The sequence below is a fragment of the Lygodium microphyllum genome, chromosome 5 (assembly GCF_053477565.2).
Source record: "Lygodium microphyllum isolate KBCC chromosome 5, Lygodium_microphyllum_v1.1.10, whole genome shotgun sequence".
Taxonomy (NCBI): Eukaryota; Viridiplantae; Streptophyta; class Polypodiopsida; order Schizaeales; family Lygodiaceae; genus Lygodium; species Lygodium microphyllum.
Window position 1 is genome coordinate 46455050 of NC_141139.1, and position 24183 is coordinate 46479232.

The window sequence follows — 24183 nt, forward strand, 5'->3', positions numbered from 1 at the left end:
CGGACATGGGCACAATCCCCAAGAAACAGCTTGGAGATTACTTGCCCTTCCCTCTATCCTGGAAAGAGCAAGAACATCTTAACGAGAACTATGACAGGCTTCTGCATGAACGCATGCGACTCATCTCTGACGAGGAAGCCGACGAATTGCGCTTAACTGTCACGTTCAATGAAGTACTCTGCCGACCGAATCTCGTAGACATAGAGCAACTAAAGCGACTAACAAAGGGCCGAAGTCAATTTGAACAGTGTTGGTGTGAGAACCGCCTGACAATGGCCGAACTAAGGGCTCGGGTCATGACAGTCTCTGAGGAGCGATTGGCCAAATGGCGGTCTCAAAGAGACCCAACCTATATGGCACCAACTTCCCTTCGAGTGCTGACTGCCATTCGAAGTACAGACTTGGCCGAACCTAGCCAAGAAAACTCTCTGTTTGATAAGGTTCTCACTGAGGAGGAGCTACATGCTGCCAGTAGACTCGGACAAGGGTCCATACTGCTTGATGTGGCAAAATATCTATCGGTACTAAGTAAGCTGCCACGAGTGCTAGATGCGTATGCCATGCTCCAGTACAACCCCGAGTTCTACAATTGGTTCTTATCCTCGTTAAGTGACATGGATTCATAAATATGTATATAAATAAACACTGATTTTTGTGTCACCGTGTATAAACAATATCAACACGCACAAGCAATGATAGTCAAGCGCAGGGAGAAGAGTTGGGTCTGACAGGCTAAGCTTCTCAAGTCCTCCTCTCATCACGCATTTAAAAGTCGTGTGACCATCCCCACCTCCAAGTGAAGGACATGCAACCCACATTACCGCCATACGAAGCCTTAACCAACAACTCTGATGGTGTAGACAGGGTGTAGTCCCTTTCTATACACCTTCTTCCCTTTCTGGTCTATCCTTCCGAGGAGGAGCCTTACCTAAATCCATGACCGCCAGCCGACGTAGCTCAGTGTGAACCAAGATCTGCTAATGGCAGGAGACTAAATATACATCACGGGGGCCATCCCTCTACAACAACGCTGCATATCCCACCCCTCCCCTTCTCGTTCTATGCGCTTGATAACCTGCACTATAATCCCTTACATATGAATGGTCTTATCATGTGACAAATCCTAATCCTTGATTCGCATCTTACATGCCCCCGCGAGGAAAACATGGAGAACCAAGGGCAACTAGCTTACAAGGACGCTCTCCGCAGCCGAGGGAACATGCAGCACACGCCCCTCCGCCGGTGCGCTATGTGCCCACTCTTAAAAGGTACGCCAAGAAACGCGGCCCTAAGCGACACTGCCCCAGACGAAGGTCGAAGAAGCCACGGGCCAGGGGAGCGGACGCTCAAGAAGGCACACACAATGTGGCGACACCAGTGGCACGGACCCCCATCGCGCGCTCGGGCATCAGATGCTCAAGGGCAGAAAGGGCAGCTCGGGACAGGGAAGAATTCAATGAACTATTTAGAGACATTTTGGAAATGGTGGCGGCCCGGGACTACACCATTCATGTCCCGGCCGACATGTTCCCTGCCCAACCCCACGGGAGCCCTGCACCAGCAGAGCCCCAATCGCCCGACCACCCAGACTCGCCCCGCCTCGTACAAATAGAGTAGCCCCATGTTGTATAAAGGCTTATTAAAAGCTACCTGGCAAGGACTCTTTGTCTTCAAATGGTTAAGTGTTGACATATTCCCCAATTGTACGAACTTTTCATATCTGCATTTAATGTATTTCACGCCTTTAGCAAAAGAAAAAGCTAATCAAGCGCAAGTGATAAATATCTAAGTCAACACCATAGAATTCAGATAAGTGATGTCTCCTTGTGTTGTACTGGTTTATTATAGTTGCGGCATATACCATGCATGTACTCTCATGAAGTAACGAGTGGATGCAGGATGATGCAAGTCTTTGTGCGAAAGTGTTCAATGCCCGATCACCACAAGACCATCGACCCCACAAAGAGCCGCGGCAAAGCCACGCTGTCGAAAGCAAAAATCACCCTTGCCAACCGCCCATATCGCATGGCCCAAAGCATATTCATGGGCTACGCTCTCTTTCTGGGTCAACCTCTATAGTTGACTCACGGCAGTCATTACCTCAATTGTATCAACATCGCGTGTGTCGCAAGGAGGTTTGCAATATCTCAAGTGTATCACCCCATCTCAACAACTGTTTCTCTAACAACGAGGCTAGGACACAATCATCACTGTAATATCCATTTCCTGAGCCTTCGAAGCTTGACATTTTCCAACCCATTGAAAGGCTGATAGCCTCAACATATTGTAATGGTTGTACTCAGGCAAGTTTCCAAAAAAAAAAAAAAAAAAAAAAAAAAAACACACACACACACGCAAGAAAAAGAAGAAAGAAAAAAAAAATTAAAAAAGAAAAAAAAAAAAAACGAACGAAAAGATAAAAAGCACCCACGATCACAACGGAGCACCTAGGGGTCCTCAAATTAGGTACGTCCAGTAACCTTGGTCGACTGCCTCCATCCCTAGTCCCCTAGCCCTTTAGCATCACCCACAATTGTTCAGGGCACATCAAGGGCAGGACATACCTAGGGAGCTTGTCTCGCCTATGGTTAGACCTGTCACCCTGACCCACTTGCACAATTCTCTCTTGCACTCTGCCTTAGTACCATTGCAATCAGTGGTGGTAAGCACCGCACGATTGGCCATGAAAAGTACATTGTCCTCATCAAGCAAGTCCAATAGCTTCTAGCTACCAAAAGTGCGGTGTCCCTGTATTCAATTATGCTACGTCGTGCAGTCACAATGTTAAGGATGTCTCATATACCTTCACGTATACTTCTTCTCAACATGGACAACTTTGTTTCATCCATGCATTGTTACGAGAAACTAGCCCGCGGTCTTCTAACTACGTAATATCTAAGTATGCACGAGCACTCACATAATATCTGTACCGAAGTATATACACAATTTGGGTCCTCAAGTTCAAGACAATACTCCAAGCTTGCTTAGAGTTCGACCTGTCTCCCAAACTAATCAAAATATGTCTTGTGTACGATAAGACGACTAGCACTACCCCTTAAGGAGAGACCACATGAGAGGTTTTCCAATTGCAGATATTGAAGACTCCAACAAAGGTGTTGTTCGCTCTTCATCAATACTCAACTCTGAATTCCTATCCTTATCACTCTGTAAGCTTGCCAAGAATCATCATGTACAAAATCCCTAAACAAACCGCCACTTGTACTCCATCAGTGCAACCCCCTCAAAGAACAACCCTACCACCAACTCCCATTGCTCTACCACCTACCACTTAACCCACCAACGTACCCCCAACGACCTTTCTCCCCACCACTACCAACACTCCATCATGGCAACCACAGACGTCCTTGCCACCCACGTCTTCGGTGCATGCTAATGCCTGCTACCTACGACGGTGAGTGCCATGGGACTGGCACTCATCTAGGAGGGGGATAATGTTAACCCTCAAACGAATGAAGGTGGAAAATCCAGAAAAGCTAAAGCAGAAGACAAAGACAAAGGCCAAGGCAAAGAGAAACGGAAAACAAAGACGCACAAGGAGAAGAGTCCTAAATAAGGGAGAAAGGCGCACAAGGAAAAGTGCAAGTCAAACTTTTGTAAAAGAGCGCCTCATGATTTAATTCAAGGAGCGCCGGGCTCTCACCCGTGCAATTTGTAAATGTAGACGAGCGATGGAAAGGAATCTAGGAAGATAGAAGGACAATGGGAAAAAGGGCCTAAGCTACAACCGGCCATGTAAAAAAAGGAGGAAAAGGGGATACTCGCCCAAAAGGGATTTAGGGTTTTGTATATAAAGTTGAAAAGTGAATAAGAAGCTCATTCTTGTGTGTGGCCAAAAGTAGCTCTCCTCTTCTTCTTCTTCTTCTTCTTGCTTGCTTGAGCTTGTGCTTGAGAGAGGGAGTGTGACAGTGTGAGAGAGTGAGTGTGTGAGGGTGAGGGACCGAGGAGGAGAAGCTCTCCATCTTCTCCTCTCTTCTTCTCTTCTCTTCTCTTCTCTTCTCTTGCTCGCGACAATGGAGCTTGGAGCGTGGAGCGTGGAGCTTGAGAATGGAGCTTGCTTGAAGCTTGCACTTGGATCGTTGAGCTACCGGAGTGCGCAGGAGAGGAGGTACTCAAATGGCATGGAGGTAAACTCACTACACCCGTAGATATGGATGGCGCGTCGGCTATGTGAGAGGTAGCCATTAGTGCTCGGCTTGGAACGCTTGAAACAATAAGCGGTCCGTGGATCTTGGCGGTTGAGCGAAAGCTCCCACACAATGCCATTGTAGGCTATCTTGGCCAATTGATATAGTTGACCAACAATTAGTTGATAGTGTTGCATGTTTATTATGAGTCATCAAAGTTTAGCATTTTCTAGTGGACGGTTTGGTTTTCCATTTTCTAAGACCTCAACAACATCATCAATCAAATAGGGAGTGAGGTTTGCTTTAAAGAGATTTTTGGCTGTAGAAATTTTAAAACATCCAAGTTTGAATATTAGTTTGTCATTTTAAATATTAGTCTAATAACAGAGGAAGTACTGTCAAACATGCAGAAAAAGGTATTTGGGGTATCGAACTCCTAGAGGTGGCCTCTTGAACCTGAGTAGTCAAGAGTAGGGAGAGATAAGACTCATGTGAAGCAATAGTTATTGTCTCTCATTGAAGCGGACTGCCGAGCCAAAGTAATGGAGGGTGTTGAACAATCACTCTCTCTTGAAGGAGCGGACTGCAAAGGGAATGATATCTTACAATCATTGTCTTTTGATGGAGCGGACGGCGGAGCTGAAGTAACGGAGGGTGCCGCACAATCACCATCTCTCAAAGGAGCCGATTGCCGAAGGGACGTTATCCAACAATCACTCTCTCTCAAGGGAGCGGACTGCAAAACCACGGGTTGTCGAGGTGGCATTCCTAAAACCCTAGAAGAAGTAGAAGCAATCTCAATAACACATTATAGGAGTCGCGAGAAAGCCTTGAAACTAGTCGATCCTCCTGTGGCTTGAAAGGGCTTGGTGCACATTGGATACGTCTTATTGCCTTGAGTATAAAAATTTGAAAGCCGATGCAAAATAAACTCTGTGGCCTAAAAGGGAGAAGTGGCATAGCAAGTGCATGGTGGTCTGTCTATCTACCTGTAGAGAAGTCATAGCACTAGAGTGTCAACCTGTAAAAGGGAGGATGGATGCGAGAGGAAGAGAAGAGTATCTTTGTCTCCTAGTGATGCGACAGAAATGAAAGGGAAAATCAATAGATGATGCCGGACCCGCAACCAACTTTGCCTTCTCTAATGAACAGAGTCTTTAGCTCTTTGAGCTCTTGTGCTCTAATACCATGTCAAAAATAACATGTATACTTTGATACCATGTCAAAATAAGTGACAATGCAAGCGGGGAGTAACACGGAGTGTGTACAACAAACACTAAGAGAGAATAGTGTAAAGTTGAAGCAGAAGCACAGAGAGAGGGCAGGCACAATAGTCGAGGTGCTCAATAGTATTGAATTGAACAGTGCTGAACAATGAGATAGTGTGAGAGTGAGTCGACGGATAGGTGTATACTAGTGTCGTATACACAAAGAATAAAAGAATGTATTTATACCTAGGGTACGGTACACTTACACCCGCTAAGGTGAGTTCACGTGTGAAGTAATATATACGCGAGAGGCCTTTACATCCAACAACCTTCCACTTAAAGATCCAAAGTGAGCCTTTAACCAACTCCCACAAGTTTAATGCAATGCTCATGTTGAGCCTTTGCAAGACATTTAGTGAGAACATCTGCAAGGTTATCCTATGATTTGATCTTAGTCAGGGTGACTAGACTATTATCCAAAACCCGTCTAAAAAAATGATACCGAGCGTCAATATGTTTGGTACGTGCATGAAACATGGCATTCTTAGCCAAGCATACAACACTCTGGCTATCACATCTAAGTACAGGTATTTTCGTGGGCAGTCCAAAATCCTTGACCAAACGACCAAGCCATACTGCTTCTTTTGAAGCTTCAGTGGCTGAATATATGCCTCAGTGGTACAGAGTGCTACTATTTTTTGCAATCTAGAGCACCAAGAAACCGTCTCACCAGTCAAGATAAAGATGTACCCACTAGTAGACTTGCAGGTATCCAAGTCACCTGCCATGTCAGCATCACAATACCCCTGCAGATCTAACGTACCCTTGCCATAGCAAATACATTTTCTGTGTGTGCCCTTACGGTACCGTAGGATACATTTCACTGCTTCTCAATGTGCTTTGCCAAGATTTGACATGAATCTGCTTACAATTCCCACTGCATAAGCAATGTCACATCTAGTGGCAACCATAGCATACATGAGTGAACCACAAGCTCATGCATAAGGAACACCTTTCATAGAACTGGCTACCTTATCATCTTTTGGGCAATCTACTTTGCTAAGCTTAAGATAAGGTGGAAAAGGTACACCAAGAGACTGAGCATCAGCCATAGAAAAACAATCAAGTACTTTGCTGAAGTACTTTTCTTGTGAGAGAAATAAGAGTTGTTGCTCTCTATCTCCTGCTACACGCATGCCTAAAATATGTTTAGCTACACCCAAATCCTTCATGGAGAAGGCGAAATTCAATTGTCTTTTCAAAAGCTTTTATGCTTACGAGCAATAAGCATATCATCCACATAAAGCACAAGTATAATAAGGCTTCCATCATTATCCTTCTTAATATATAAGCAATGATCTGCACTACTCCTTTTAAATCCATGTGAGGATATGAAGGCATCAAACTTTTTATACCATTGTCTAAGAGCCTGTTTCAAACCATACAAGCTTCTCTTAAGCTTGCATACCAAATGCTCCTTTCCATGTATAACAAAGCCTTCGGGCTGTTTCATGTACAGCTCTTCTTCCAGATCACCATGCAGAAATGCAGTTCTAACATCCATCTGATCAAGTTCAAGATCCATAGATGCTACAATGGCAAATAACACTCGAAGAGTGGTCATTTTGACAATAAGAGAAAACACTTCTTGAAAATCAATGGCCTCCTTTTGTGTATAGCGGCTAGCCCTTAGCCACAAGTCCAGCTTTGTATTTGGGTTTGCCATCCACACACTTGATTTTATAGACCCATTTGTTAGGAATAGCTTTCCTATCCCTGGGCAATATGACCAAATCCCAAGTATCATTTTGATACAATGACTTCATTTCTTCCTACATAGCTAGCTCCCACTTTTTCTTTAATTCACATGATAAGGTCTTTTTATACATAAGAGGCTCACCTTTATCTGTGAGCAAATTGCAATCCAAAGAAGGATCAAATCTTTGTATAGGTCTTCTAACACATGTAGACCTTCTTACCCAATGATCTGTGTTATCAGATAATGGATCCACATCCAAGGGAATGTCAATGACCTCATTGTTTGGCTGCTGAACTACATGTTCAGATTGCTGTAATACTATTTCAGGCTGCTGTAATTCATTTTCAACATGCTAATTTTGGTGCTCAACTTGATGTTCAACATCCCCTTGCTACCCATTTTCATCTGGCTCAATAATGATACGACAATTGTCATAATCAGCATCAAAAGGAGCTGAATTTTCAGTGGCTGCTCAAGTAATTGATCATGCTGAAATCTAACTTTCATTTTGTCTGAGTCATTAAATGTGACATTTTTCAGCAGCTTTGACTCATTAAATGCCACATCCCGGCTGTGTAGCACCTTTTTCATGCTTGGAACCCAAACTCTATAGCCCATTTCACCTTCATCTCCATAACCCATGAAGATGCCTTTATGAGTTTTCATGTCAAGTTTCGTTCTGCTATCAACAGGTCCATGTACGTAGCATTCGCAGCCAAAAACCCTTAAGTGGTCATATGAAGTAGGTTTGCCAAACCAAACCTCTTCAGGGATGCCACTTTCAAGTGCACGATGTGGAGATCGGTTGCAAATATGCACCCGGTTTTAAGTGTCTCTCCCCAAAACGATTGCGAGAGATAAGCTGTGGACAGCATGCACCGAATCTTCTCACATAACGTGCAACTCATTCGCCCAACCACATCATTAGATGATGGATTGCAAGGAGCTGTAAGCTCCCCTTAAATCCCATTGACATCACAAAACTTATTGAATTCTTTAGATACATACTCTCCCTTGTTATCTGTTCTTATGCATTTTAATTTTAAGCCCTTTTGAGTGCTAACCAATGCATAAAACTTTTTAAAAGCATCCAATGCTTTATTTTTCTGCTTAAGTAAGTAAACCCATAGCTTTCTAGAATGGTCATCAATAAAAGACATAGAATAACGGAAACCACTATGAGTTTTTATTGGCATGGTGCATACATCAGAATGGACTAAATCCAAGATACATGCCTTCCTAGAGGCTCCATGAGAGTATGGACTCTTTACATGTTTACCAAGAACACAATCGTCACAGAATTCAAGCTTTGAGTTTTTCACATCGACTCTTCCAAGTGAAGAAAGTGTCTGCAAACCCTTTTGGCTCATGTATCCAAGACGCTTATGCCATAACTCCATGTGTGACTGTACTTCAACAATTGCAACAAACTTTCCAGGAAGTGCCTTGCAGTAGAGATAATAGAAAGTCCCCTTTTTACCACCTCTAGTGACTAGCATAGACCCTTTCTGTATTTTCCACATTCCACCTCCAAAAGTAGTGAAGTAACCTTTGTTGTCTAGCTGCCCAACAAAAAGCAAGCTCTTCTTGATGCCAGATACATATCTAACATCATGAAGAATCAATTCCTGACCATTTTCTAGAGCCGTGTGTATGGTGCCCATTCCTTCAATATCACATGTATGATTATTGCCAAGGTAGAATTTTCCAAGATTACCTTCTGCATTTTCAAGATTCCCTTCTGCGTAAGTGGAAAAACACTCCAAAGATGGAGTTACATGAAATGAAACATCGTTGTCAACAATCCACGATTGTGACAAGCCATCATGAGCTAACAACAAAGCATCTATCACATCTGTTTTAGTGATATATATGTTCTCCACTGTCATAGTAAGCAGATTTGAAAATGCAACCGATAAATCAACATCTTTATCCTCTTCTATTTCCTCAATAACAACACTAGATGCCACAATTGCTTTTTCTATCTCTTTAGGGGTAGAGCTGTCATCCTTGTCATTCTTTTTGCCTTTTACATTAGCCTACTTCTTACGTTCTTGTTCCCTTTTAAAGTACCTGCAATCGGGCTTTTTATGCCCTTTGCGACCACATTGATAACAAGTTACATCTTGGTGTTTTTTTCTTGCTTTTGCTGTGATTTTTGTTTTAATTTGCAACATTAGATCTTTTTTTAGTTCTTCCTCTTACATTGTAGGCTGATCCACTATTTTCCCCACTTGCCTTGCGTCTAACCTCTTCATTTAGAATAGAACCACACACACCATCAAATGTCAAGTTGGGGCTATTACTCAATGACACAACCAATGCTTCCCATGAATCAAGTAAGGTCATGAGCAAGAAGATAGCCCTCAATTTAGGATCAAAAGCTAGCAAACCTGCATCCTGTAACTGACTCAAAATACCACTGAAAGCATTCAAATGCTCAAAGGCAAGCTTAGACTCATCAAGCTTCAAATTGACCAACTTCCGCATGAGATGTACCTAATTGACAGGAGTTGTATTCTCATAAGTAGCCTTGAGTTTATCCCAAACTACATAGGCAGTATCAAGCCCCTTTATATCAACCAAATTATCATTTGTGACGGTCATTTTAATGTAAGTAATGGCCTTTTAATTCATTTTAGCCCAATCCTCATCTAACAAAGTAACAGGCTTATGTTCAGCAATACACAACTGCAATAAGGGGCTGAATGCTTTCAGCCAATAGCAAGGTTGCTGAATTGTAACAAGTACACACTCTTGTACTTCCAAGGTATCCAAGAAGCAGATGTTTAGCTGCAATTTCAGTCTCAAGTACTTATTGCAGCATATACATGAATCAAAACTGATACATTTGCATTAAAGACATCTCCCACTTCAGTAATACATCACCATAATACCCAAATGCTGTATTTACCATTCTTTCACTACATAATAAGTATTCAGCAATACATATACCAAGAAAAGCTACCCTTTTTCAACATTTGAAGCATCCAAAGCTCAAAAAAACTCCCACTCAGCAGTGAATCTGCCGCAAATTTCACTGTCCAATCTCAAATCGACAAAAAATACATCACCAATGTGAAAAGCCCCAAAATTTTTGCAATGAATATGATCCAATTGCATCAATACATCTTCCCGAGTATCAAGTACGAGCTAATATTGCAGAAATTTCACGAATTCTACAAAAGCCCCAATTTTCGGAGTCCAAGAGTACACAAATTTTCAAGAAATTGGCTCAACCAAGCAAAAAATTTCACATGCATCTGATTCCGAGACTCAGGCACTCATTGTTTGCAATTTATAGTTCAGAAAAAACTGAATCGTGTGTCTGGTGTTGGGAATAAAGGCCCTCGTGCCTTTTAATGTGCTCGAGTGTGAACACACCCTTAGTAATTGTACTTATATATATATATATATATATATATATATATATATATATATATATATATATATATATATATATATAAAACCTAAAGAGGCACACTCGTCATTGTACCCACTAATCGTGCACACTCTCTACTCTGCTCTCTCTCTCTCTCTCTCTCTCTCTCTCTCTCTCTCTCTCTCTCTCTCTCTCTTTAGTGGGTACAATGACGAGTGTACCTCTTTAGGTGTTGGGAATAAAGGCCCTCGTGCCTTTTAATGTGCTCGAGTGTGAACACACCCTTAGTAATTGTACTTATATATACATATATATATATATATATATATATATATATAAAAAACCTAAAGAGGTATACTCGTCATTGTACCCACTAATCGTGCACACTCTCTACTCTGCTCTCTCTCTCTCTCTCTCTCTCTCTCTCTCTTTAGTGGGTACAATGACGAGTGTACCTCTTTAGGTTTTATATATATATATATATAAAACCTAAAGAGGTACACTCGTCATTGTACCCACTAATCGTGCACACTCTCTACTCTGCTCTCTCTCTCTCTCTCTCTCTCTCTCTCTCTCTCCCTCCCTCTCTCGCTACTTGTAAGGAACACTTACTGTCTCGATCTTCGTACCTCCTGAACTCTACAAACTGATATTAGAGCCAATGGCTCACGCAAGCTGTTGAGGGGTAGCCCAACAGGCATAACAGTCTTGTGGACTGTTGAGGAGCAGCCGACACGTGGCGAGTAGACGAACAGACGAGCTGCCTGGCAGCTGACGAGGTCGCACTGAGTGATAGGTGACAAGATGACTAAACGCGACGCCAAACGGTTTTCGTGACAAGTAACAAGGTAGGCGACTGGTCAAGGGTCTAGCATGGACCACGACGACAATAGGCATGAGGCAGTCGACTGGTGAAGTAGCTGACGGGCAACCAGCAGGGAAGCAGGCTTTGCTAACAGATGGTGACTGCAACTGACGTCAAGCCGAACGGACGACTAACGGGACTAGAGACGAGTTGCACGGCACTGAAGAGGAAGCATCACGGTCGAGCAGGTCAATGGACCCCGACACGTGTTTTTTTTAAATCTATTTTTTTTCTTGAAACCCCTTTACCCCCTTCCCTTTACCGGGTCTTCATACTTACAAGCACAGAGTGCAAATCTGTGTCTTGAAATTACTTGCTGCCTAACACACATTGCAATGATCTCTGGACCAAAAATTACAAACATTGAATGCACAGGCCTCTAATTTTATTTTTTTTTTGGATTCTCAATGCAAGTGAGATTTTTTGGATGAGTCAATTTCATTGAAATCTATGCAATCTAGGCCCAAAAATTTGGGGCTTTTCTCAGATTTGGGGGTTGTGATGCATGGCAAGACAATTTGTCTCAAAAATTGCAGGAATTTGAGACATTTTATCTCCAACATTTGGGACTCTTCATGTACATGCAAAATTGAGCTGAAATTTACCCAATTTCTCGACATTCATGCACATTGGACCCCGTGCAATTTGGGGCTTTTGCAGTTTGGGCAAAATTTGTGCGCCATTTGGTCATTTTATGTACATGCAGGTTCAATTCCATGCAATTTGGGCATCCACCACGGAAAAATTTGGGGGTTTTGCTGAAATTACTCTATTTTGGCCAAATTGGCTTGTTGTATGCATGAAAAAGAAAATGCAGATGTGTAGTTGATGCTTTGAGCACAAAAATTTTGGGACTTTTGACCATGTGTGTCAAATTTTATGCTCATGGGTACATGTACAACAAAAATTGCAGCTAAATTTTAGGATTTTCTCATGTAATGTGATGTATATGCCCTTGGAACAGCTATAATCAGTTGTGGAATGCTGTAGCACATGCTTTGGTGCTTCTGAAAATTTAATTACAGATCTGAAATCTCTGCTTCTACATGGTCATTTATTGCTGGTTGGTACTTATTTGTACCTTGGTCACTTGTGTGACAATTTGCGCTTGCATTTGCTGAATTTTTTTGTCACATTTGGGCTGAAAATCATGGCTGGCAGCAGTGATAGCAGTAATCTCATGCACATAAAGAAGCTTGAAGGAGCACATAACTTTGCAGTTTGGCAAAAACAGTGCTACAATATCCTATTGCAAAAGATGCAGGCAAAGCCCATTAAGAATAAAGGGGCAAAACCCGCAGGTATGGAACAGGACGATTGGGATGAGTTAAACGAGCTTGCATGCTCAACCATCGAGCTATTGATTTTTGATGCCTTGATGTTTAACATTGAAGGTTTGGATTCTACATATGCTAACTCGACTCAACTGGAAGAACTGTATACACAAAAGAGTGCCACAAGTAAAGTGTATTGGCCGAAAAAGCTTACGGATTTGCGTATGAAAGAGGGTACACCAATGTCTACTCACTTGAGTGAGTTTAACTCCATTTTCAGCCAACTGGTTGCCTTGAAGTTCTTGATTGATGAGGAATTTAAGGCTACGTTCTTGCTTTGCACTCTTCCAGAGAGTTGGGATACGTTCAGGACTGCTATGAGTAATTCCAATGTGATTCTTTTGTATGCTGATGTAGAGAGTGCTCTACTCATGGAAGAAATGAAACGGTAGAACAATTCATCCATTAAGTCTTCTAGTGCTATGCATACTAGGGGCAGATCATAGCAGAAAGGCAAATCTGATAGCAAGGGACACAGTAAATCACCTAGCAAAGATGTTGAATGCCATCATTGTGGCAAGAAGGGTCACTTTAAACGTGACTCCTACAAATGGAAGAAAGAGAAAAGAAAGGGCAAGAAGACAGATGATAGCAAGGAAGAGAAGAAAGAGGGTCAACCTAAGAAGAGCAGTGTCAAAATTGAAGAGGTGAATATAGTCACTCATGACAGTGATAGTGGGAACGACGTACTTTTCGTCTCTTCACACTTTGGTGCACATGCTTTACTTGCAGGTACAGATGATGACATGCATACCTGGATTCTCGATTCAGGTGCTTCCTTTCATATCACCCCTCATCGTGAGTGGTTCTCTGCCTATACAGGGGGTCGACGTGGTGTTGTCCATCTTGGGGACAACTATGCATGTGATATTGCAGATATTGGCAATGTGCAGTTGCAGTTTCAGCATGGCTCTATCTTCACACTTACACGTGTATAGCATGTACCTCAGCTCAAGAAGAGCTTGATTAGCACAGGGCCACTAGATGATGATGGATTTCATACCACCTTTGGTGATGGAAAATGGAAGATCTGTAAGGGATCTAGAGTGATTACCAGAGATTGTAAAAGTGATACCTTGTATCCTCTCCATGTATCTAGTGTGAGTGATTATGTTGTTGCCATGACCAAGCAGCCAAGAGTTTCTCTGTGGCATGGCCGGTTGGGACACATGAGTCAAACTGGAATGAAAGTACTTTCTCATTTGGGTTACTTGCCTTGTCTTCGTTATGCTGATTTTGAGCATTGTGATCATTGTGTTTATGGTAAACATGCACAGACGTCTCATAAAAAGTCTATTTTGCTGAAATCTTCTCCTCTAGAGTTAGTACATTCAGATGTATGTCAGATGCCAAGATTTTTAGGGAAAAATAAATATTTTGTCACCTTTGTCGATGATGCTACACGAAAGGTATGGGTTTATCCTATTCGTAGCAAGGATGAAGTGCTTGACAAATTTCAAAAATTCTTCGCATTGGTAAAAAATCACACTGATAAGACACTTAAGTGTCTTCGCTCTGACAATGGTGAGGAATATGTATCCAAGGCCTTTCAGGCATTTTGTGACAACAAAGGGATCAAGAGGGAGCTCACTGCCCCTCAAAATCCACCCCAAAATGGAGTTGCAAAGCGTATCAATCAGACCATACAAGACAAGGTCCATATAACGCTGTCTCATGCTGCATTACCCCATGATTTTTGGGCACAGGCTGTTATGACAGCCGTACACTTAATTAATTGGTCACCAAACAGGGGGAAGGGAGTTCCCCAAGAAGCGTGGTCGGGTAAGCCACCTTCATATGCTCACCTAGAATTGTTTGACTACGAGACTTTTGTGCACATTCGTAAAGAAAAAAGCAACAAACTTGAGCCAAAGTCCTGTAAATACATTTTCCTAGGATATGGTGACGAGGATGAAATGGGTTATCGATTATGGGATCCCGAGAAAAGAAAAGTAGTAAATAGCAATGATGTTATCTTCCGGGAAGATCATATGCATAAACAGCCCGAAAAGACTGTGGAGGTCCGTAGGTATGTATTCCGGGAAGAAATACCTTTTGGACAACAAAATGTGCCCACTATACAACAGCAAATACCTCCTGTAAATGAACCTGCAAATGTAGAGAATAATGTTGGAAATGATCAGCCAGCTATTCCCCATGATAATGAGCCACTACATGTGCAGGAATAGCGAGGACAGCAAGCTGTTAATGCTGATTTGCAGGCTGAAATGCCAAGACAGCATGCTGAAAATGGAAACTTGTAGGAACAGTCAGCAAACAATGATCATTGGGTTAGGAGATTGTCTAGGGCTACTAGACAACCTGATAGATTTGTTCCTGGTGCAAACAATGTGGTTGATTATGTCATGTTGACAAACTGTGGTGAACCGACTTGCTTCAAGGAAGCCACGGACAGACAAGACAGCAAGAAATGGTATAAAGCCATGTTGTCAGAGATTGAATCTCTTGAGAAAAATGGCACTTGGGACTTGGTGCAATTGCTTAAAGGGCATAAAACACTTCCATGCAAATGGGCTTACAAGATGAAGCTCACTTCTGGTTCCTCACCAAAGTAAAAGCAAGATTGGTTGCGAAGGTGTACAAGCAAGAATATGGAATTGACTTTGATGAGATCTTCTCTCCTGTAGTCAAGATGACTACCTTTGAGAACCATTTTAGGCTTGGTTGCAGTTGAACATATGGAGCTCATACATATGGATGTAAAGACTGCATTCCTACATGGTGATCTGCATGAAGACATATATATGCAGTAGCCTGAAGGGTTTGTTGAAAAGAGAAAGAAAAGATGGTATGTAAACTCAAAAGGAGTTTGTATGGGCTGAAACAAGCACCAAGAGAATGGTATCATAAATTTGATACATTTATGCAATCTCAAGGCTTCCATAAAAGTTAAGTAGATCACTACTTGTACACTAACAAGGCAGCAAATGGCAACCTGATTATCTTGGTTTTGTATGTTGATGACATGCTGACTGCTCGCAGGGATACTTCATTAGAGATGTACTTGACAGCAAGAGCATTGAGCTTGTCAAAGTGCATACAGATGATAATCCTGTAGACCTTCTCACGAAAGGTCTTCTAGCAAAGCGGTTTGCTCATTGCCGACAGATGATGGGAATTGAATAGATATATGTATTTCAACTTCGTACATACCTAAACCTAGCTAATTCTTTTCTTCTCTTAAGGCACATTGACTATAAGTGGGAGGTTGTTGGGAATAAAGGCCCTCATGCCTTTTAATGTGCTCGGGTGTGAACACGCCCTTAGCACTTGTAATCTGATGTCAGAGAGTGATTTGGGTGGCAAAAAGCAAATCCTAGAGTATCAGAGCTATCAAACGCACGGAGAGCAGCCCAAATGCTGACGCCAAGTGGATAATGATAACGCTAGATGATGGAGGATGAACCGGACTGCAAAAACGCAGGTCCCAACAGCCTCTGTGAATGACAAATGAGTGATGCCAAGTGATAAAGGAGAAGCCAGGCTGCAAAGCATGGGTCCCAACAGCCCATATGACGAACAAGTGATGAAATCGCTGACACTCGATGACGGAGACCATCGCTAGAGGCTAAGATGCTGACGCCAAGCTGAAGATGATGATACCAAGCAAGGAGAAGATCTCCACACTAAAAAACACAAGTGAAGGTGGAGCAAAATGAAGAAGGGTGTTAACGCCAAGCAAATGATAGTGACGCCAGATGGAAGATGCTCCAAATGCAAGGCCTAATGATGGGGCAAGGCGCCTGAAGCAGAAGAGGAAGGGTGAAGGTAGCCACGAACCACAATGTCCTCCTAAAGGGATGTGAGAGCAGTGGAAGGGATTGGTGAGAGAAGAAAAGGTGTCTGATGATGGAGAAAAAGGGGTGAAGAATGACTGAAGAGTGGTGGTGATGTGAAGAATGAATAAAGTGGCTGCCTATTTATAGGCATAAACTGTCTAGGGTAGCACACCACTGTATGGACGCCCACTGAGAAAGTGGCCAAAATGTGGACACCAGCCCTTTTGTGGCTATCAATTCAAAATCCTAAAATGAAGCGTGTGAACTCAAGAAGTGGTTTCTCAACAATAATAAGTTATGCTCGATAGATACTAGGTAGTACCCGGTATCAAAACTTGGCCAAAAACATATAATTAGCCATTAGTATCAATGGTGACACTAGGGAATTGTCATTCATTCATTCATTCATTTATTCATTTATGGAGCCATACTTTTGCAATCATCATCTCGGATTAGCTTCCGATGGACGTCACTCTCTAACGTTCCATTGCTCTACCCTTGGGCATTTTGTGCACTCTTACATTCATTTACAGCATGCATTCACTTCAAAGTTTCTTCTCTTTGTGCTTGTTTCTATGTTTAAGTTTTGAGTTTTTGTGTTTTGTGTTTAGGTTTTGAGTTTTGCTTGTCTCTATCTGAGTCTTTGTGTTTTAGTCTTGGTCATACATGCTATGTTTCCTCTGTGCAAACCCTAGCATATCTTCACAAAAGAAGGAAGGGGGATTTTGTGTGATCTAGGGTTTGCAATTGTCAGAAGTGGATGTAGTGATAGAAGCATAGAAATCTATTACAATAGACTACATAACATAAAAAAGAAGAGAAAATAGAAAAATTGCAAAAGAAGAAGAACGGCATAAAGAACTCAAACGAAAAGAGATGCCCCAGAAATGGAATTCGTAAACCAAGACATGAGACAGTACAAAAACAACATGAGTAACTAGCTGTGTGGGCACTTGCACCAGCTCTCTCTCTCAAACGGAACCTGCTATAGAAGTATACAAGATGAAGTGACACAAGGAAGGAGCACCTAGCCTATAAATAGGCCAAAATCATGATCAGGTTAACCAACATCTAGGGGCCACAAATAAACAAGTAGGCCAGCCATACTTAAGGCCATATAAAAGGAATAACATAATCAAGCACCAATATAAACATGCCACGTCATGAAATGCCCAGCCCACCAGAACATGCAAAAACTCACACATGAACAAACTATATCCGCTAAGATCAGTAGCAGCAAAGAGTCAATCTACAACATGTGATAGCAACTAAGTGATTCGCAACAAGTGATAGCATCTAGAACTATCAAACCAGGTAGATATCATGCGTCCATGACAATTGGAATTCCAGTACTGAGTGGCTGATGTGCCCAAGATGCCAAGTGAGCAATACAGTATATATGATAGTCAAGAAAAATCCGCAATAGATGGTAGGTTGTTGAGCAACCAAAGTCATTAAGTGAATTGTATTACATTAATTCTTTTTCTTAATTTTGGTCTCCATACACAACCCCAACAAGGCTTTATTTGCATTATTTATTAATATCCGAGGCCATTCGAGACAACTTGGGAGCCACCATAGACACTTCAATGACTCAAGTGTCTATAATAGGGCATGAGCATTAATCCATCTACACTCACATCCATCATTCAATCTTCAGTTGGTCTCCCTCTTCACTGACTACTAATCACCTTGACCTATCCAACACTTGGTGGATGCTTCCCATGGGAGTGGCTTGTGTGCCGCCTTCTGGAGCTAATCTGCTCTACTGTCCCTCACAACGAGATCTGCCACCTTAACCAGTTGCCACCCAGCCTACTACCCTGTTTGAGGAGCTGCCCAACCTCCATTTTTGTGCCTACGCCCCTACAACCTAGAGCAACCTGATCCATACGTGGTGGCCTGCATCGTGTCCAGCCAACTGTCCCCCTACTCCCAATGTCATCACCATTGTCTTTGTCATCATGCGACCTGTTCTCATGCTAGATAGACTTGTGTTTTGCAATGCCAACAGCCACCCAACCTCCTATGTGTCTCCGTGATAGTCAACTATGCTAGATTATGGGTCTAGAGGATACTTTGGCTGTCACCGTGACTTAACTGACTTGCATGTGCATCGCACATGTGCACAACTTAATAATGACAAAGCTAACCATTAAAAATACACATCCCCATGACAGCATCACTAGGCTTTTACATACCCTGCTTCTTCATGCTTGTAATTGTATAACTTGCAATCCCAGACCTGTTATCTCAGACCAAGCACATGCCTTATACATGATAGATATCTCTATGCCTTAAAACATGTAGGTGTGTCCAAGCTGCAACATCTTGTAGATCTGCCCATGGCTTGTACGTTTTAAATCTCCCCATGCCCTGGACATGCGGTCATGCTAGGTAAAGTGTATACAATGTACTAATACAGATCATTGGATTCTCTTTCATTCTGTGAATTTGAATATTAAATTATTCCTGGTGTCAGGAAAAGAGAGTGAAAAGACAGAGAGAGTAGTAAACAGGCAGTTAATCTATTTCCCAAAGCACCAGCTAAATAGCCTGACCAAATGCCAAAACAGAACTAGACAGCCAAGAAAATTACCGGGATTCGACAAACGAGGTTCCAACAGCCATGATCTCCAGCTAACCTAAAAAATATGGTGACTGCATTAACAAGGATCAATTAATCTTAATGATCCTTGATTTTAGTCAGAGTCAGAATCCACTGCAAAGCAATTCCTCGGCCAATGAGCAGATCGGTGTACACCACTGCTTTTGGTTCTTTTTTTTGTATTGTCCTCTCCAGCAGCTGTAGCTCGTGTTCCATGATTACTTAAATCAAGAAGTACGGAAGCTGCCAAACAAATGTGTAGATATAAAATTACTTCAAGTTTTGATCCAGACAAGATAACTTTCAAAAGAAAAGTGGATATGGACCTGAATCTAGGATTGCATCAAATCGTGTCCCTGCTTGTGGTTGCAGTTCATTGTCATAAGCAGGGTGTGCAGTATCAGGAAGTGAACCGCTGCTACCCAAGCTGAGGAACCACCCAGGTTGCAGATCCTCACATGAAGCTGGAGCAGGATCTGGTAAAGCATGGCGAGCAGAGTTCTGTGAACAAAACTTAGCTGGTCGAGTTGGAAGAAAATTGTGCAAAGATGGATCTTCTGAGGTCAAGTTCTGACAGCTTTGACCCTGAGAATCTGGCAACACATAACCTTGAGATTGAGCATCAGAGTTCGGAAAAGATTGTTCTAGAAAGTTAGTTCCCCACAACTTATGGTTTGATAACTCATAATTTGTTTGAGGAACTGTTTGTGAAGCAGGACAACTTTGACTTGCTCTACCATTGCCGGGTATGGGGCCCAAGAACTCAAAAGGTGCACAATGTGACTCTGGTCCCCACAAACTGCTATCCTCTATGGTTTGACTCTTATCACCCCTACCAATGTCAAAAAGATTCAATGATGGAGAGCTTTGATTGTGAAAGGAGCCCACCTCATTGAGGGGAGCTACTGTTTCAAGTCCAACAGGCCCAAGTTCACTCTCTGAGGCCAGAGTAAAAGTTGTATGGTTGCCTTGGACCTCTGTAACAGGAACTGATGTTTGAAACAATGGTAAGCCACCAATATTTCCGACTTCCAAATTGTAATCATTCACATTCTCTTCCTCCGTATCACTTTCCACAATAATCACTGAGTTTTGTTCATGATGTGAATCCTTTTCTGGTAATCCATTGATCCAAGAGTTGCCTGCAGCTTCTATAGACAATGAATGGGCTTCAGCATCATCCCTTCTGGTATGTCTAATCAGCTCATTCACCTCCTGATTAACACTAGATTCTTCAACACTTGCAGTTGCACTGCTGCTTCCAGATAATGCCCGGTCATGCATCAATGGATTACGTGCACCAAAGCCATTCCTTTCAAAACCTGTGATACCTTTAGGCCCATTTACCTGCCATGTGCCATCTCGTGATCTTTTAAGCCCAATTTTAATAGGAATCTTTTCAACTGAGACAGCTTCCTCTACCTTGGGTGTATTCAAAAAGCCTTGATACACTGAAAGCTTCTTTTCACCATTCTGTAAGCTGATGGAACCATCTGGAGAGCGCCAAGGCTCCTTAGGCTTGGCGTCACCTTCTAATTTCGGGCGCCAACAACCATCAGGCTTCATTTCAACTTCCGTCACATCTTCCCCGTAGCCCTTAAGCTGCACATCACAGAGAGAACAACCACCACATAGGCATTCAAATGGAGTAACAAAATGACACAGCAAAAAGTGGAGTTAAGAATTGTATTACCATCTTTGTTATCCGAGAAAAAAACGGGTCAATGATAAGATTTTGTAATGAGTAATTCTTCAAGCATATCGGGCACTGCCACTGTAAACATTATGACAAGTCAGCAAGCTCCATTGCAAAAGAAAACATCATTAAGTCCACAAAATGAGCACCTGCCATTACACTTCTGAGGTAAATCTACTGCAAGCCAACACAGTCAGCGACTTGAATTGTGAAATGAAAGTCCTTTGAACTATAATTTATAGCCACAGCAGATGCATCATACACTTGATGCAAATCATTTCACATTTATGCTACAGCAGGAGAGTATTAAAACAGTAGTTTTAGACATGAGGTCTGTAGTGCAGAGCACCATTGTGACCATTCATGCTGGCATATACTAATAGCATTGCCACTAGCATGCATTGTAACACTCACACTGAGTAATAGGGGAGGAAAAAATATCATTTGCAAGCAATATGGAAGGCATCTTTGGTTGCAAAATTTACGTAAACAATCCGTTAGTCTTCTCCATAATAGGAAGAGAACTGCAATTTAAAAAACGAGGTAACCTTGAAGCTACAAGATCACAAGGCAATTAATAATAAAATTGGCAATTGCATGCTCTTTATTGAAGATACCTTCCGTGCTCTTTGATTCAGCTCAACAAATGTACGCAAGTCGAAGCAGCCCATATGGGTACAAGGCTTGAACCGTCCAGCTACTCTTATTCTAGATGCACTCATCTACTTGGTGATAATTAAAAAAAAGGAGAGCTCTCCATCAGTATCCTCGTATTTCTTTTAACTGTGGCTATTTTGTTGTCCTAAGTTGTTGAAAATACTCCAGAAGATGCAAGACTTACAGGACAACGGAGATTCACTGTGATTGATTCTGAAACAACTTCAAGGTCACTATCATTATCATCACCTAAATCCCCACCACCACCTATGCAACGACGGACGCGAGAGAGTGCTGTGTCAAAACTTTCACCCACTGTATCTTTTGGGATATCACCAAGGACCTGAAAATAAATCATACATTAACTTTGACAACTTTGACAAGAGGACCCCGTCCTAGAAAGACAAAACTTCCAGACTTCTCAAAACCTGATCTATGGTCCTGTGTTGAATTATTCGAACTCCAATACAAAAACTTCTTCCATCGCAGGCAGAAAATGACAAAGTGTTTTGTCCCTCATTATAATCAAAAATCTGCAATTTGTGCAGAACTACAATGTCAATTTCCACTCCTTGATATAGTGCAAACAATATCAGTCTACCAGGGGGAGATAAACTCACACAAGGTCCATCATCCCGACCATTTATCCCTAACAACTGCTGACCTGGCCTATTAGTTACCCGCACCGGTTTTCCTGTTAGAAAAAGAATAATAAACAACTATCCAGAACCAGAACAAAAAATGCATAACTTTAGTCTTTGTTATTTAGTGGGCAATAGGTTAGTAATGAATACCATTTACTATTAATTCAGACTTCTGAGGCCAATGCATTCTGAATGCAACCTTATCACTAAGAAGTACACACCAGACCTGTCAGCAAAAAAAAGGAGATGTTAATCCCTTTCAAATGTACAATAATGGAATAGTTTTCCAAGAATTAAAGCCCTGTCTATAAGATTTCTTAAGGTGAAAGCAACTAAACTCCTAAGTTGAATCAAATCCCTTGTAGCATAAGCAAAGGAAAAGGAAGAATTTAAACCATAGTGCATGGCCGAGAACCTGAAGGTCATAATTAGGCTTGTTCAGCAGCTCACAATCACTGTGACTCAGGAAGAATGGAGCTTCCAACTTGTGTACTGTGCTCGGTCTGCAAAAAGGGCAGATATTTGAAATAACAACTACATCATCTACGTATGTATTTAACAAAACCCAAGGCAAAGTGCATAGTTTCAAGCCATACACCCTGATAAAGTAAGAGGACCAGGCACACTAGGCAGAGTATAGTGTGTATCGCAAACAGACCCATAATTAATCACCATAAACAGCATGCACCACATCTCTCCCTCCCACACACACACACATAAAACACTCTTCCCAACACGGTGCATCACATCACTTACATGAAATCAGATAAAACTAGAGTTTCCATTAATTTGGATTTCTTGATGAATGGTTTCTTTCAAGGTACAAAAACTGATATTAGGGTCACAAGAGGCATTGATCAGGCATTGCACTTTAAGGGATATTGTGGTTTAAAGACTTACCTCTGCAGACAAGTGTGTTAATCCAGGAGATTCAGTCATCCTTCCCTAATTGCCATACCTATGTTGCTCTTTAGAGTGAAAATTAGTTGTACAAAACAAAAGAACTCTCCCATATCATTCCAATAAATGTGTAAATCCTTGGATACTTCATCACCTGGTCATCCTTCACTAACTACCACAGATATGTTACATTTTACTTGCTATAATTAGGACGTTTCTTTCAAGGTACAAAAACTGATATTAGGGTCACAAGAGGCATTGATCAGGCATTGCACTTTAAGGGATATTGTGGTTTAAAGACTTACCTCTGCAGACAAGTGTGTTAATCCAGGAGATTCAGTCATCCTTCCCTAATTGCCATACCTATGTTGCTCTTTAGAGTGAAAATTAGTTGTACATAACAAAAGAACTCTCCCATATCATTCCAATAAATGTGTAAATCCTTGGATACTTCATCACCTGGTCATCCTTCACTAACTACCACAGATATGTTACATTTTACTTGCTATAATTAGGACGTTTCTTTCAAGGTACAAAAACTGATATTAGGGTCACAAGAGGCATTGATCAGGCATTGCACTTTAAGGGATATTGTGGTTTAAAGACTTACCTCTGCAGACAAGTGTGTTAATCCAGGAGATTCAGTCATCCTTCCCTAATTGCCATACCTATGTTGCTCTTTAGAGTGAAAATTAGTTGTACATAACAAAAGAACTCTCCCATATCATTCCAATAAATGTGTAAATCCTTGGATACTTCATCACCTGGTCATCCTTCACTAACTACCACAGATATGTTACATTTTACTTGCTATAATTAGGACAGCTTGCTAATATAGTCGATGTCATGAGGACATGTATTTTTGAAACCTCACTTATCATGTGGATTAATTTTTAATCACATGGTTTAGTAAATGTTGCACATGTAAGGTGTAACTAGGGTTGGAGTAAATTTACGAGCCCAAGACCCGAGGAAATCACGGGATGTCAAAGGCAAAAGTTGCTATAAGTTATGCCGCACAGGTACTTGGTAGCATCTGGTGTCAATTGTTGGCCCAGGTCATTCATTTGGCCATAAGTGTCAACGGATGACACTAGAGAAGTAGCGTTTAATGGAACCTAACGCCAATCTAATGGTCAAAAATGGCACAGAGACACTCAGGAATGGAAGTTGCTCTATTCAATT

The 24183-nt window shown here is 41.8% G+C and overlaps 1 protein-coding gene across 1 annotated transcript in view; it reads right to left on the minus strand.

Moving 5' to 3' along the window:
• Nucleotides 1-24183, minus strand: part of LOC148035774 (E3 SUMO-protein ligase SIZ1-like) — a 70517-nt gene that overhangs the window by 8589 nt on the left and 37745 nt on the right. Inside the window, exons 8-16 of the mRNA XM_087677789.1 lie at nucleotides 22514-22601; nucleotides 22249-22324; nucleotides 22075-22148; nucleotides 21883-21987; nucleotides 21639-21797; nucleotides 21415-21519; nucleotides 20795-20875; nucleotides 19428-20703; nucleotides 19093-19344 (exon numbers count right to left, since the gene is read on the minus strand). Coding sequence (XP_087533915.1) covers nucleotides 19196-19344; nucleotides 19428-20703; nucleotides 20795-20875; nucleotides 21415-21519; nucleotides 21639-21797; nucleotides 21883-21987; nucleotides 22075-22148; nucleotides 22249-22324; nucleotides 22514-22601 — 2113 coding nt within the window. The 3' untranslated portion in view covers nucleotides 19093-19195. The remainder of the gene's footprint in view (nucleotides 1-19092; nucleotides 19345-19427; nucleotides 20704-20794; nucleotides 20876-21414; nucleotides 21520-21638; nucleotides 21798-21882; nucleotides 21988-22074; nucleotides 22149-22248; nucleotides 22325-22513; nucleotides 22602-24183) is intronic.